At 37.0% G+C, this 16849-nt stretch overlaps 1 protein-coding gene across 4 annotated transcripts in view; it reads left to right on the forward strand.

The window, feature by feature from the left end:
* BDP1 (BDP1 general transcription factor IIIB subunit) overlaps nt 1–16849 on the forward strand; it is a 62774-nt gene that overhangs the window by 28427 nt on the left and 17498 nt on the right. For all 4 annotated transcript variants that reach the window (XM_070743116.1, XM_070743117.1, XM_070743120.1 and 1 more), the window contains exons 16-27: nt 945–1027; nt 1167–1428; nt 3891–4087; nt 6179–6371; nt 7082–7254; nt 8875–9073; nt 9249–9370; nt 10323–10542; nt 11519–11700; nt 11968–12160; nt 13635–13849; nt 15918–16290. In XM_070743116.1, coding sequence (XP_070599217.1) covers nt 945–1027; nt 1167–1428; nt 3891–4087; nt 6179–6371; nt 7082–7254; nt 8875–9073; nt 9249–9370; nt 10323–10542; nt 11519–11700; nt 11968–12160; nt 13635–13849; nt 15918–16290 — 2412 coding nt within the window. The remainder of the gene's footprint in view (nt 1–944; nt 1028–1166; nt 1429–3890; nt 4088–6178; nt 6372–7081; nt 7255–8874; nt 9074–9248; nt 9371–10322; nt 10543–11518; nt 11701–11967; nt 12161–13634; nt 13850–15917; nt 16291–16849) is intronic.

Genomic DNA, 16849 nt, shown 5'->3' on the forward strand with positions numbered 1-16849 from the left:
GGATTTGAAGTCTAAATATCTTCAAGTGGCCAAGGTTGGGAAACACTGCTCTAGAGTGTGTCATAAAGCAGTAATAATTATTGCAATTATTATTTTCTTTGGAATGATGTACACAGTTATGGGCCCCACCCGGTATGGATGGGATCGGTGATCTGTTAGCGCTTTTTGATGGGTTCCAGAAGCCAGCCCGGCCATGCGTGTGCCCAATATGTGTGTGCATGCCCCTGCACGAGATTTTGCTTCTGTGCATGTGCCCGAAGCAAAATCTCACACAGGACATGCTCATGTGTTGGGCGCGCACACGTGCGCACCGGCCTCAGCATCCTGTACCAATAGGAAAAAGTAAGTGGAGCCTTTCGCTGGATGTACAGTACCATAACAGGATTAAAAAGAAACACAGCATGTTTTCCAAATTGTTTTCCAAATTGTTTTTTTTGTAAAAAAAAAATTCTTTAAAAGAGAAAAAATATATTTTACATAATCTTGCTTCTACAATCTGGCTAATTAAAAAAAACCCCAACCAGAATAGAAACTATAAATAACTGGTGTCTAAATAAGGTCAGGAACACATTTTCAGTTTCTTTTGGGAAGGGAAGATATATAATAAATATGTTGGTTAACATTTTTACTTTCTGTAGATTGTTAAGTCGCCCTTGCCATTTAGTATATATAGATTTTTGCAGGAATAGTAATAAAATATGAGGACTAGGAAGTTATGGAATGCGTTGAAAGTTCATGTTTGTTTGCTTTGTGAATGTTCACTAGTCATTTTTCTAAAATGTATGACATGTATTTGAGATGAGTGAAAATGAATATTCTTAAGATGCCAGCTAATTAGAATATAAGCTTGAAATCTGGAAAAATAGTGTTTCTAAATTTTATATGATGAGAGTGATTTGTTTTGAAAAGGTCCAGCCATTCATGTTTTAATGATTAATTTTTAGGAAAGTGACCAGAATGATGCACCCAGCTTCATCACAGCTGATATTCCTGAAACACATTCCCAAAGCTTGGCTGCAGAATCTGTGTAAGTATGGGAAGAAGAACTCAGAATTTGGGCAAGGATTTTCTACTTTATTCATTAATAGTAAAAGGAGTAGAAATGATGGTCATCTTTAGGAATTACTTCCTTTTATTATTGCTTTTTTATGCTTGATTTTGTTTAGGAATAAGAACCAATCCGCCTCAGAAGAAAGTGTCAAGCAAACCGTTCTCAAACCTGCACTTTTAGGAAGAGGACGATTCCAGAGACCAAAACCGAATTTAGGAAGGGTTGCTAGAAGGCAAGAACTACCTAGAAGAAGCACTGAGACAGAAAAAACCCCAAGTGAAGCAGGGCCTGAATTAGCAAGTGAAGCCGTAATCACTGAAAAGACTGTGATGCAGACTGGATGTAATGATTGTCAACTTCTAAATAAGAATACCACAGTAAGTATAGCATTTAGACTTATATATCGCTTCATAGTGCTTTTACAGCCTTCTCTAAGCAGTTTACAGAGTCAATATATCACCCTCAACAATCTGGGTCCTCATTTTACCCACCTCAGAAGAATGGAAGGCTGAGTCAACCATGAGCCAGTGGTGAGATTTGAACTGCTGAAATACAACTAGCAGTTATCTGAAGTAGCTTGCAGTATTGCACTCTAACCACTGTGCCACCCCAGCTCTTACAGCTTTACAGTACACTGTATGTAAAACGATAACTGTCAAAGACTGAACGAATTACCATATTTTTTTGGACTATAAGACTCACCGTAGTTTAAGATGAACCTTAGTTTGCAGGGAGGAAAATAAGAAAAAAGCTGATTGGGGGATGAATGGCCTCCCTAAATACTGTCAATCAGCTGAACTTTAGCAAGTGAACTTTATCAGGTGAACTTTAAAACAGGTTTGTTGGTTGTGCGCTCTGTGTCTTGCTTTTTCAACTTGTAAAACCCACGTTTCAGAGGCATTTTACCAGCCTGTGGAAATGTCCATTTCAGAAGCTTTTTTCCAGACTGAAATCTCAACTGTAGCTCCGTCCAGCCTCTCAAACGGACATTTCAGAGGCTGAAAAACCCCCTCTAAATGGAGGTTTCACAGGCTGTCTTCAGCCTCTGAAACCTCCATTTGAAAGGCTAGGTGGGACTACATTTGGTGTATAAGTCGTACCCAACTGTTCACCCTCTTTTAGGGGGGGGGAGTGCGTCTTATACTCTGAAAAATACAGGTATCAACCTATAAAAATTTCCTTCTGTGAAATATGTATTGTTTAAGAAGATACTGGTGCCTTGACTGAATGAACTTGCATTTTTTCTTAAACCATGGAATGGTTTATCTGTATTTAAGGCGTGTGCTGTACAATGATAGTTTATTCTACTCTAATAAGTCAGTCTCTTCTGCTTATGTACCTATTACAGGTAATCCTTGACTTATGATCACAATTGAACTGAAATTTTCCATTGTTTAACAAGGCAGTTGTTAAATGAGTTTTGCCCCATTTTACAACTTTTTTTGCCATGGTTGTTAAGTGAATCAGTGCTGGTGTTTGGTGAATCATGCAGTCATTAAGCAAATCTGGGTCCCCCCTATTGCCTTTGCTTGTCAGAAGCCAGCTAGGTAGGTTACAAATAGTGATCACAATTAACCTGGGACAGGGCAACTAGCATAAATAGATACCAGTTGCAAGTGGTCCAGTTTTGGTCATGTGGCCATGGGGATGCTGCAAGGCTCTACACAAATTGCCACAGCCAACACATCATGGCCAATTTGCCCTGGCCAACTAACCATGACCAACTCACTATGGAACAATCACCAGAGGATAATTCGACACTGTATTAATAATTTTCTTCAATTACATTTCTTGGCAATCACATATTCATCAAAATTATTGTAACTCTGCTATTTCTGGATTAATTTCTTTACCTTATTATTATTGACCATGGTTCCATTGAAATTAATTTAGCTTTTGTATTTGTTCAATTCTCCTGTGGCAAGTTGTCATATATCATGATGCTGCCCTGTGGCAAGTTGGTCTCAGTGACTTGGCTATGGTGAATTGGGCATGATGAATTGCCCCATTCTGGCAGCAATGTTCATAAGTGTGAAAAACAGTCATAAGTCATTTTTTTCAGGGTTTTCACTGAACTTCACATGGTCACTAAATGAATGGTTATATGTTGAAGGAGTACCTTTTTGTGAAGCATATACAGTGTTCCCTCAATTTTTGCGGGTTCGAACTTCGCAAATAGCCTATACCACGGTTTTTCAAAAAATATTAATTAAAAAATACTTTGTGGGTTTTTTTCTATACCACAGTTTTCCCCGCGATGACGTCATATGTCATTGCCAAACTAATAATTTTTGCAAATAAATAACAAAAAAAATTATTGTTAATAAATAATTATGTTTATAAATATCAGGATCACTAAGTATCTTATTCAATGTTGAATACCAGTAATAATGGTGAGTAAATGGTTGTTAAGGGAATGGGAAATGGTAATTTAGGGGTTTAAAGTGTGAAGGGAAGGCTTATGATACTGTCCATAGCCAAAAATGGCGTATTTACTTCCGCATCTCTACTTTGCGGAAATTCGACTTTCACGGGCGGTCTCGGAACGCATCCCCCGCGAAAATCGAGAGAACACTGTACTGATATACTAGAAGCAACTCCTATAGATTGACCCAACTCTTGATAACTACAACCTGGAACTTAGAATCCTGGAGAACAGGTTAAACTGAATGGAAGATGACCTTTATATATGTGGACAACCCAGCTCTACTTTTGCGGACAATATAGAAGCTCCATTCATAGATGCTGGATTTCTTTCTCCTCTGGGGAAAATGCCTTATTCTAGCTGATAATTTTTCTCTGTAAATTCTTACAACTCAGAGATTTAATCTTTTTCTAGGATGCAACGGTTCATGAAACTGACACACCACAGTGTGAGGCATTAGAAAAAAATACAGTTTTCAGCGATGAAAAAGTAGGTGGAGCACATTCAAGCCAATCTCCTGTGAAGAAGCCACTAGAGTCTGAAAGTTATACACTACAAAATGCCTCTTTGTCACCTGATATTACAAAGGATGTGATAAATCCTGTCAGCAGGTAGGTATATTTTATTTTTAAAATGGAGAAATAACACATAGACCCCTCCCCTTCGTAGGGAAATATATAATACAGTGGTACCTCATCTTACGAATGCCTCTTCTAATGAACTTTTCGAGATAAGAACCCGGTGTTTAAGATTTTTTTGCCTCTTCTTCCGAACTATTTTCACCTTATGAACCCAAGCCGCTGCTGCTGGGATGAAGGGGTTTCTTTCCCCCCCCTTTTTTGAAGAAAGAAAAGGGAGGGGCGGCTTGGAGGGGGAAAGACTTTGCATTAACAAAAGTAGGAGAACAGCGTGCTTGCAGAGGCACTGAAAGGGTGTCTTTTGAAGAAAGAAAAGGGAGGGGTGGCTTGGAGGGGGAAAGAGTTTGCAGAGAACAGCGTGCTTGCAGAGGCACTGAAAGAGTGTCTTTTGAAGAAAGAAAAGGGAGGGGTGGCTTGGAGGGGGAAAGAGTTTGCAGAGAACAGCGTGCTTGCAGAGGCACTGAAAGGGTGTCTTTTGAAGAAAGAAAAGGGAGGGGTGGCTTGGAGGGGGAAAGAGTTTGCAGAGAACAGCATGCTTGCAGAGGCACTGAAAGGGTGTCTTTTGAAGAAAGAAAAGGGAGGGGTGGCTGGAGGGGGAAAGAGTTTGCAGAGAACAGCGTGCTTGCAGAGGCACTGAAAGAGTGTCTTTTGAAGAAAGAAAAGGGAGGGGCGCCCCCCTTACCTTTCTTCCTTCCCACTCACCCTTTAGCGCCTAGACTTGCTTCTTCCACCTGCCCCCTTTAGCTGCTCCTCCCTGCCCTCTGTTTGCCTCCCTTCTAAAGTTTGGGATTTTCCTGAAGGATTTGCACGCATTATTTGCTTTTACATTGATTCCTATGGAAAACATTGTTTCGTCTTATGAACTTTTCACCTTACAAACCTTGTCCTGGAACCAATTAAGTTCGTAAGACAAGGTATCACTGTATCTGTCTTTATGACATAGCCCATATATAGCACACGGCTGGGAACCTCTCTGTGTCAGCTTCACACATAGACTCAGACCTCTCTACACATAAATCCTTATGCCCTCTTTGGCGTAATTTTGTGCAAGACCACATGACTCAGCTAGCTACATGTTTCATTGCCTCAAGAAAATAACCCTATTTAACCCAATGGTGGATTATTAATGGCAGTGCAGAAACTGTAGGCACATTTTGTATATTCTATGCTAGCACAGAAGAATCTCTATGCTAGCATAGATAATACACAGTTAACAATAGGTGCAATCATGCGATCAAAGTTCAGTATTAAGTAGTGAAATCTGTCAGAATAAAAACCAAATTTGATTTATATTTAATGTTAAGATATATATATAACATTTGCTAATTTTTGTTGCATTCAAAAGTACAATTTTGATGCAACTTTGAATCAAAAGCTGAATGCCAGAGTTATGGAAGTGACATGCAATTCTAAGCTTCAAATTGGATATTTTTTTAACCAAATATGCCTTAGCAGTGTTTGCCTCCAGAGTCTTCTCAGTACAGTGGTACCTCTACTTACGAACTTAATTCGTTCCGTGACCAGGTTCTTAAGTAGAAACGTTTGTAAGAAGAAGCAGTTTCTCCAAAGGAATCAATGTAAAAGCAAATAATGTGTGCGATTGAGGAAACCACAGTGAGGGTGGAGGCTCTGTTTCCTCCCAGGAGATTCCTAGAGAGGCCCCACAGAGGCTTCTCCCTGCTTTTTCCGGTTACAGTTTCAAAGACTTGGGTTTGTAAGTGGAAAATGGTTCTTGAGAAGAGGCAAAAAAATCTTGAACACCCGGTTCTTATCTAGAAAAGTTGATACGTAGAGGCGTTCTTAGGTAGAGGTACCACTGTATTAGTTTCAAGCTGCATAGAAATATTTTGTAAATGTTTTAGAATTTTAAATTAATTGCAACTTTTGTCTGTCTGAAAATCATACTTTTAAAAAATAAATTAGATATTATTATAGTAGGCACTCCTATCTAAATGTTAATTTCTACATTTTTTAATGTCAAAGCCTAAAATCTACATGAACACAAAAATTGTTTTTCTAAATTATAGTAGTTATAGGTTGATTTTTTCCCCCTTTGTTAATCAGAGATTCTAGTCTGCAGGAAGAAAAAAAAGATAATACTGTTGAAATAGAACATTCATTGGAGAGTTCACAATCAAGATGTAAGAAGAACTTAGAAACTGCATCAAACAAAGAGGAAATGTTAAACACAGTACAACCCCAATTGGATACTGTAGAAAAGAGTGAAAGTGAATGTAGTGAGACCTCTAATCTAAGGGTAAGATTATTTTAACTTTGTATTTTGCTGCTTGCAATTAATACGACTCGTTTTATTTATTTTCTTAAATTTGTAAGCCACCCATTTGGAACAGTTTATGTATACTTAAGAGCATTTAAATTTTTGAATTTGTAATTGTGTGTGTGTGTGGGTGTATTTGTGTGCATTTCACAAAATATCCTGGATCAGAAGAGCCAGTTTTTTTTAAGCTTTCTTAAAAGATAGCAGATTGGGATTATGTAAACCTCAGAGAGAATGTCCTGTACTAGCAACAGAAGACACATGGTTCTGAGGACCCATAGGATACATTACTTAGTTAATTGGGCACAGAGCATGCCAATCCTGCAAGTTCATAGAGGAAAATCAGAAATGATTCTGCTAGTAACTAGGCCGTAAGGGGTTTATAGATGACAACCTCTTGAAGTGCAATTGGAAGCCAGCTGGTAACTAGAAAATTTTGTAAAATGGTGATGATGGGCAAACTTGTGAACAACATGGATCTATGCAGAGTCCCACCTACCTATGACTTTGGCGTCAGCTAAGGTTTTTTGAAATCTCAAATGTTACACATGTCAGGGTCTGGAGAACTGAAAATTATTTCTTGGTTGCTTTTCCTGCGTTTTGTTTCTTGTGTGTCGCATTATTTTGCAATTTCAGAATTTTAAGTGCTTGCATCATGCATTAATTTTGGAATGATTGATATATTCCAGGAAGCAGTAAAATATAAAAACTTACCAACTTCAGAGGAATGTACCATCAATGCTCAAGAGGAGGTTGCAACAAATGAAGCCGATTTGGTTCTCCAGAATCTTCCAGGACTTAAAAATGATGCATCAAAGGAGATTTCATTGGAATCTGATACCCAGAAAAAGGAATTAGTTGGGTAAGGATACTGTGGTTTTTAAGACTCTTGATGTGTTACAATAATATATGTATGTAATTTTATTACATTTATTAATAATTATATGTTTGTGCATAGTATTTCTTGTTGTGCTCTCTGGCACAAAGGTCATAATAAAAGATTGATTTGAATGGATTGTAACACTTACAAGAGTAGCATGTTTTTCTATTGTATCTAATTGCCAATTAGCTGCTTCCTTTCCATTTTTCCCCCAAGCTTTTGTTCCCATTAAAAAATCAAGAAAATCAATCCAAGCTCCAATCGGTCAAATCACTCACCAGCACCATTCTTAACTCAGTTCCTCTCGCTCCAGCATGTTTCTTAATTGCTCTCCCTCCAGATGAGTTCCAGCTTACTTTAAAATCCTTTCGTTGCGGTGTCGGCTCAGCTTGGTTGGCTTAGGCAGCAGCTCAGCCGATTTCACCCACTGCCGGTGCGAGACAAACCGGTTTTAATGGTGGGGTATGATGACCCCAAGCCACCCCCTCCCCCTCTGGGCAGCGTCCCCCTGCATCTCTTCCCCTTCAGGGAGGATCCGGCTTGGTTCCATGGGAACCAAAGCCCCCTAGGCAGCAGGTATTCAGAGTTTCCCCATGGACAAGGGGAAACTCTGTGCCGCCAGTGCCATTGACTCCGCCCCTCTCCCCTCAGTAGCATGTTTTTAGGGTTGTACCAAATGTGAACAGACAGATTGCGTACTGAATCTAATGAGATGTTGCGCTTCCACAAATTCTAAAACATTTTTCTAAAGTATTTTCAAAGCATCAGCCCCACCACATGTGCTTGGTTTAAATCCAAACTGAAGATTAGAGAGCAGTCATGGGCTTACCTAGGTATGCCCATGTTTCACCATCACTCCGCAGTCTGCATTGGCTGCCGATCAGTTTCCGGTCACAATTCAAAGTGTTGGTTATGACCTTTAAAGCCCTTCATGGCATTGGACCAAAATATCTCCGAGACCGCCTCCTGCCGCACGAATCCCAGCGACCAATTAGGTCCCACAGAGTGGGCCTTCTCCGGGTCCCGTCAACTAAACAATGTCGGTTGGCGGGCCCCAGGGGAAGAGCCTTCTCTGCGGCGGCACCGGCCCTCTGGAACCAACTCCCCCCGGAGATTAGAACTGCCCCTACTCTTCCTGCCTTCCGTAAACTCCTTAAAACCCACCTTTGCCGTCAGGCATGGGGGAACTGAAACATCTTCCCCTGGGCATGTCTAATTTATGTATGGTATGCTTGTGTGTATGTCTGTTAGTATATGGGGTCTTTTTAAAATCTTTAATATTTTAAATTGTCAGATTATTTATGATTTGTTTCCACGTGTTGTGAGCCGCCCCGAGTCTTCAGAGAGGGGCGGCATACAAATCTAAGTAATAAAATAAATAAATAAAAATAAATTAGAAGAGAATTAAGTTCAATACCAACTAGAAAGTAAATAAAATTTACTCTCCTATTAGATATCAGTATGCTAGTTAAAAATCAATATAAAAATGGACATACATTTCCTTATCCTGTTTAGTTGATCATATAGATATTATCTGTTAGAAATTCTGTCAGTAATACTTTTGGTTAATTGCCATGTCTACTCATTTTGATTTTCATCTAGCAAACAAAGGTCACAGGAAGAAAGCAAGCATAGTGATACTCAATCAACACCATTTCTCAGAGGCAGGTTCCAGCGACCCAAACCTAACATAGGAGGAATAATTGGAAGGAAAGAAAAGAGATCCCTGGAAGGAAATGGATTAACAACCACTGGAAACCCAGAACTACAAAAATCTGAACCTACCAAAACTCCAACAATGGTATTCAGTCAAGAAAATTTGGTTTGAATTGTTTATTTTATATAGAATTCTTGAATGTTTGGAATTCAATATAAATGGGGTTTCTGTATTGCCACTATTATTTCTTGATATTCAGCATATCACTGCTGAAACTATTTCTATTTCAAACTATAAAATTGAAACTTTTAACTTTCAGATCAATGATAAAATTTTATCTGATGAAAATTTGGAGAGTAAACTGGAAAACCCTGAGAAAGTAATTCAGAAAGACTTTCCAGTGCCTAGTACTTGTCAGGATAGCTCCAATCTACGTCTCAGGTATGCCCTCAAATGTGACTTTTGTTTTGTGATCTATGCTAGTAAACCTGAAGAATTAGAAGTTGGTTTTATGAATTTACACTTTTTTAAAAAATATGGCATTCTTTCCCTTGCTTCCCAACCATGTGGTGTTTTCATGTGCAGATTTTTTTTCTTTCCTTTTCTGACCTTCATGAACAATTTACAAGAGCTCTGAAGTGGAATAGAAAGTGGGTAGAAACCCTTTAGTGATTAGGAACAAACATACGGAGAAGGAAAACAGGAAAAAGGGGCATATTTTAGGAAATGGGGGCTGTACATACGGTGTACACATGAATCACACACCAGACTGATAAAAGTTTTAGGATTTGTTAATTTCTTTCATTTTTACATGTAGTTTGGAAATTTAAAATTTGCCTTTCAGTTTTGGATTTAGTTTGTTGGATCAGTTATTCTCTTTCTCTTGAGAAAGGCAAGCAGGGAATGGTTGTATTTTATTTGGTGGACTACCTTATTTAATCTTCCCCAGGGAAATAGCTGAAGAGGAAACATATTTTATTATTTCAGAATAAAATACTGAAGGCAAGTGTTCATAATTATTCATCAACAATAAAAACTCATCTTGTTTTTAGCACCTAATGTGACTGCATCCTGTTTTCAAATAGCATGCTTTATAGTAATGTTTTATATATCAAGCTACTATCCTGCTACAATCATAATATTCTTGGCAGCTCACACAATAAAATTATACAATAAAATATAACAAATGTAGTGAATGGCATTGGGGCCAAGTCCTATGAAAAAGCAGAAATACAGTTCATCTTTAGTTGTTTTGAAGGAGAGTTTCTAATTAACATTTGATAAGCAGGCAATCAGAAGAAAGAATTCTTAAGAATTAATTTCATATCAACATACAAATGCCTGTTTTAAGTATCTGTTAATTCATTTGGTACTTTCCATCTTTGGTTGATAGAGAGAAAACCAATTTCCAAGGAGATAAGTCATCCACTATCAAGCCTGCTCAGTTGGTAAGAGGGCGATTCCAGAGAGCCAGATTTAATGTTGGAAGGACCAACTGCAAAAAGGAAGTACCTGTGTCAGAAGATATTAGTGTTCCAATTAGTGTTCCAATTGTGGAAGAAGCAAAAGAGATGGAAATTAGCAAGAAAGATGATTTACATCTAATTTCAGAGGTTAGCTACCTACTCAATTTATTGAAACTTTAAAAATATATATATATCATGTCCTATGCTTTCGTTTTCCCATCTTATCTGATGAAGCAGGTACAGTATATTGAAAAGGCAGCTGCTACAGGGTTTTTTTTTGTCTCTCTCTATAATGTGTGTGTGTGTATAAATATTGGTAAAAACAGGACATACTTCTTTGATCTTTAATCTTTATTAAATATTTGATATATTTAAGATATTTATTATTTATTATAAAATAAAATATAAAGCATAGATTAAAGTAGTACATTTGAAATTAACTATAGTAAAGGTTTGAAAATCTTCCCTGGTTCAGTCAATAGTGCTAAGTGTAGCTTATCAGAAGATGAGATTAAAGGTTTCGTGTTCCTTGTTGCTATGGGATAGTGAGCCTATATAGAGGCCACAATTGTTTAAGTCTCACTAAACCATAAATTATTGTGATCCCAGATTTAACCATAATAAATAAAAAATATCTTAACTATATCAAATATTTAAAAAGATTAAAGATAAAATAAGTACGGTATATCCTGTTTTATTGATATTTATACATACATACATACATACATATATACATACGTACGTACATACATATGTATATACATATATTACACACACACACACACAGAGAACCCTCTAGCAGCTGCCTTTTCAACATACCTGCTTCTTCATCAGATAAGATGGAAAAATGAAAGTATAAAAAGAAATCATGCAGTTCATGTTTGATTTTCAATTAAAATATTCTTACATTTTTAGTAAAATAAAAATTAGAAATCACTAAGTATATCACGTTGTAACAATATCTTAGCAATTTACATAAGATATGAACTGCAAATCTGGAGAAATCATGTTAACTATCACAATAGGAAATGTCAGTATTCTAAGTTCTGAATTTTAATGTGAAAATGTTTTAGCTGTACTCTGATAAATAATTTGGCATGCACAAATTTTCTTTAACATCAAGGATGAAGTCATTGTCCGGGCATCCCCAGATAATTTAGGTAGAAAAGAAGAATCAGAATCTATTGAAAGCTCATCACAAAGATGGACTGATCAGAAGAAACATTCTTCTGAGAAATCACTGGAATGTGATATTTTGAAAAACCAAGATGACGTTAAAATAAAAAAATTGGATGCTCTTGGAAGGTAAAACAATTTTCAATAAATAAATGAACACTTTCCTGAGATCCTAGTATAATCTTTGTTTTCTATATAACATGGCATAATACTTTAATTTTCCACTCCAAATTTTTCTAGCTTTTTTCTTGTTTGTCTTTTTTGAATTAACTGAATGAATTTGACTGGTTTTTGATTTTTTGAAAAATGTATGATTTAGACAATGAATAGTTGCAAATATGCTTTCAGTTTCAGAACCAGGATGATCTCAGTAGTTTTGCTTACTTTTACTTTTAGTGATACCTTTGACCATCAAGAAATAAATTATTCAGAAAACAAAAACACAGCCCCACTTGTGATAGATCAGCAGCAGAAGGTAAAGCCAAATGTGGCACAAATTCCTAAAAACACAGAATCCTCCTTAGAAAGAAAAAACAGCAAAGGAGATGCCTCATATGGCAGTAAATTTGGAAAAACAGTTCCATTAATGGTAAGCATCGATTAATCATCCTAAATCATCTGTTCTGGGTCCTATTCTTTTTAACATGTTTGTGAGTGACATGGGGGAAGGTTTGGTAGGGAAGGTTTGCCTATTTGCCGGTGACTCTAAAGTGTGCAATAGGGTTGATATTCCTGGAGGCGTCTGTAATATGGTAAATGATTTAGCTTTACTAGATAAATGGTCAAAGCAATGGAAACTGCAGTTTAATGTTTCCAAATGTAAAATAATGCACTTGGGGAAAAGGAATCCTCAGTCTGAGTATTGTATTAGCAGTTCTGTGTTAGCAAAAACTTCAGAAGAGAAGGATTTAGGGGTAGTGATTTCTGACAGTCTCAAAATGGGTGAGCACTGTGGTCGGGCGGTAGGAAAGGCAAGTAGGATGCTTGGCTGCATAGCTAGAGGTATAACAAACAGGAAGAGGGCGATTGTGATCCTGCTATATAGAGCACTGTTGAGACCACATTTGGAATACTGTGTTCAGTTTTGGAGACCTCACCTACAAAAAGATATTGACAAAATTGAACGGGTCCAAAGACGGGCTACAAGAATGGTGGAAGGTCTTAAGCATAAAACGTATCAGGAAAGACTTAATGAACTCCATCTGTATAGTCTGGAGGAGAGAAGGAAAAAGGGGGGACATGATTGAAACATTTAAATATGTCAAAGGGTTAAATAAGGTTCAGGAGGGAAGTGTTTTTAATAGGGAAGTGAACACAAGAACAAGGGGACACAATCTGAAGTTAGTTGGGGGAAAGATCAAAAGCAACATGAGAAAATATTATTTTACTGAAAGAGTAGTAGATCCTTGGAACAAACTTCCAGCAGATGTGGTTGTAAATCCACAGTAACTGAATTTAAACATGCCTGGGATAAACATATATCCATCCTAATATAAAATACAAAAAAGAGTATAAGGGCTGACTAGATAACTGTGTGTATGTATTTTATCTACTGGGTTTTTTTTAAAAGACTTTGTAATGTAAAACTGTTATTTTAGATTTTAATTATTAGATTTGTTACCATGTATTGTTTTTATCACTGTTGTGAGCCGCCCTGAGTCTACGGAGAGGGGCGGCATACAAATCTAAATAATAATAATAATAATAATAATAATAATAATAATAATAATAATAATAATAATAATAATAATAATAATAATAGATGGATCATGAGGTCTTTTTCTGCTGTCAGTCTTCTATGTTTCTATGTTTCTATCACTTGGTTGTTTTTATGAGAACTGCATTTGCCAATACAAAATACCTGTTGAATCTTTTTCATTTCCTTAAAAGCTTAGAGCAGCTCATGAGCAGATTTTATACAAGAAATACTATAAAAATGTATTTAAATATTATATCATACATATGTATATGTGCATGGCGTATTTTGAAGTAATATAACATACTGGATTATACTGATTTTCTGATGTTTGTGGCAAGCACTTCTATTTCTATACATTTTCCAGGACAGCTCGATACGTTTGATGGAATCTGCACCAACTTCTGAATCAAGGAAAGAAAAAAAATGTGCAGAAAGCATCGATTTCGTATCCTCAACAAGAAATAGGCACTCTGGGAAACCTGGTTCATCAGACCAGCCTTTGGAGAATGAAACTCAAATTGAAAAAGATATCCCTAAGCTGCTTTCTGTCCAGGAGAAAGAAGTAGAAAACTCAAAAGGGTAAAAGTGCACTTTGAGTAGGGTTATGTCTTGCATGGGGATAAGAGGGCTCTAAAGTATTCAGGATCAGATTCTAAGGAAGGTGTCCTATAGTCAGAAAGACTGTAAGAAGAACAGTAGAAAATTCAGAACAAATCCTATGAAAGCTGAAAGAGAGCAATATAGAAACCTGAGAAATATAGACATATACACATCAGAGAGATTTCACAACACAAAGACTAACATCAGACATTGCTTTCAAGTCCAGATACCTCAGAGTTTTATAATTCATCTCCTCTTACTCTGCTGATTCTTATCAAACCTGATCAAAGTAAGTCTTTGTATAGTAAGGGCTTAATTCAGTTATTACTCATTGTGGTTATTCATCAAATGCTTGCAAAGAAATACCTGAATATTTCTCCACCTTAATAACATAAGAGTAGCTCTTCTGGATCAAAAGCCCATTTTAGTCCAGGACATATAAATATGTATCTGTATTTATTTTACTTACAAATTCATTGAATTTGATTTTGGTGTCTACTGACTTCAGAATGACCATCAGTGCTTTTGTTCAGGATGACTGTGGATGCTTCTGTGGTACTTGTAAGCTGGAGATGGAGGTATACGAGTCTACGGAGAGGGGCAGCATACAAATCTAATAAATAAATAAATACTCCTGCCATTATTTTTCTGCAACTGGTATACAGTAGTCCCTCGCTATACCGTGCTTCACCTACTGCGGCTTCACTTCATCGCGGGGTTCTGAGGAAGTCGATCGGCAGATTTAAACAGCCCGCCGAACTCGACCGGCAGGTTTTTAAAAAAATATATATATATCTAAAATTGTAAATACTGTATTTAAATACTGTATCTAAAATAAATACTGTGTGGGATGGGTTTATAAACACTTAAAACAATGAAAACTTACCAAACAATTACAATATAAATACTTAAATAAGTACTATCAGTCGATAAATTCCCCATCACGGATTTCACCTATCGCGGCCAGGTCTGGAACGTAACACCAGCGATAGGTGAGGGACTACTGTATGTTGGCATTTTGTCCTCAACCCAAACTTTGCATTGAAATTTTAAGACAAATAGTCATTGATATCCCTATCCTCCATAAATGTATTGAATATTTTTCAAAATCACCCAAATTAGTGACAATCACCACAACTTGTCAAAACAAATGTTTCAGGGTAATTATGGTCAATTATGAGTTTAAAAAATAGCCTGCTCCAAATACTCTCCCTATGCACTTCCTCTGTGCCAGATATTTTAATATGTTTTGATTATGTCCTGCATCCTTCTAGTCACCTTTTCTTTGAACTAAGTAGTTTCAAATACTCTAAGCGTTTTGGTTGTTCTGTGCCTTTTGTCAGATCTATTGCATTGCTTTTCAAATGTGGCCAGAACTGCTGGAGTAAAATACAGCACATACTAAATTAGCAGTTTCTTAACAATCCTTATGCCCTTGTCAGAGTTGCTATTTTCTTTCTTTTTTTAACTTTTATTGAAATACATGTATCAACACAATACACAAAACAACACAAAGACATTTTAAAAAGTTGCTACTTTCTGAGAACATCTTCATCTAGCTAGCTTAACATAGGAACTGCATTATGTTTTCCACAGTTGGATTCAGAGAGCTCAGCCTATTACATTATAATATAATTTCACTCCAGTGTGCATCACTTACACCTTCAAATAAATATTTAACCTGTGGCTGTACCTGTTCATGTCAATTGAGTGGTTGCATTTGTCAGTCTAGACCAGAGTCCTTAATAGGTCATTGAATTCATAGACTCTGCTTCAGATTTGATCAGCAAGGGCATAAAACCTTACAGAATGCTAGAATGGTTTGAGTGTATTTTTAGATAGGAGCATGGCTACAATATTTCTTTTAATTTGAAATACCAGAATATGAACACATTTATACATAAGAATTTTTAAAATCTATTTTAATAACTCAAATGCCTAAAAGAAAACCTAGGTATTTATTATCTTGTGTTTTTGATGTTATAAAAATTGGCTTTCCCCCCTTTTTTGTCAGTCCTGTTAATTAAAGCATCTCTCTATGATATAGAAAGCAACCAGGAAGAACATTAAAGCAGAGGAACAAAAACTATGATTCAAAAACATCTTCGATTTCTGAATGTGAAAATGACCAGGGTCGAAAAATGAAGCACCAACAAAAAGTTAAACAACAGGTCATCAAAGGCAGAAATTTAAAACCAGTCCCTCGTAAAAAATCAAGAAATGGAAACTCTAAAGTTAATTTGGTAACCCTTAGAGCTTCTTCACAAGAGGAGGAGGATGATGATGATGATGAACTTGAATCAGAATATGAAGTTGAATTTTTTTCACCAGAAGAAGTAAATAAAGCTCCCGTGTTTGTTCCTAAAGGGCTTCGATCTCCAAATCCTATTCCTATGCATATTGAAGAAACCATGGAAGAGGTATATCATAAATACCAACCCAAAAATATTCAAATAATGCATCTCATTCATCTTTTTTGTGCCATGGATTATTTATGAGTCAGGTGAAAACCTGATAAGACCTTTCTCAGCTAAAATTTATTTAAAAGTTGGTCAAGAAAAATTAAGCATGCAATTTTGCTTGTAAGCAGGGGTGGGCTACTGCCCGGATTTGGGGGGGAATACAGTGGGGTAGCAAAAATGGAGCTCCACCCAATTTGCACTGAAATATTTATTTATTTATTTATTTTGTCCAATACACAATGAGAGTGTGGGGTTCAGAAATTTTTTGCCTCTTCTTACGAACTTTTTTCGGCTTAAGAACCTACCGCAGATCGCAAAATGAGGCTCTGCTGGGCGCCGCCGCCCGGCTATCACCTTTTCAAACAACCCGGGGGGCTTCTCGGCGTTCTTCCGAACCCGAACCCAAACTTTTTGGGTCCGGGTTCAGGAGGCCGCCGAGAAGTGCCGCCGCCCGGCTGTCACCTTCTGAAACAGCCGGGAGGCTTCTCGGCATTCTCCCGAACGCCGAACCCGGAAG

Source organism: Erythrolamprus reginae, chromosome 2 (genome assembly GCF_031021105.1).
Source record: "Erythrolamprus reginae isolate rEryReg1 chromosome 2, rEryReg1.hap1, whole genome shotgun sequence".
Taxonomy (NCBI): Eukaryota; Metazoa; Chordata; class Lepidosauria; order Squamata; family Dipsadidae; genus Erythrolamprus; species Erythrolamprus reginae.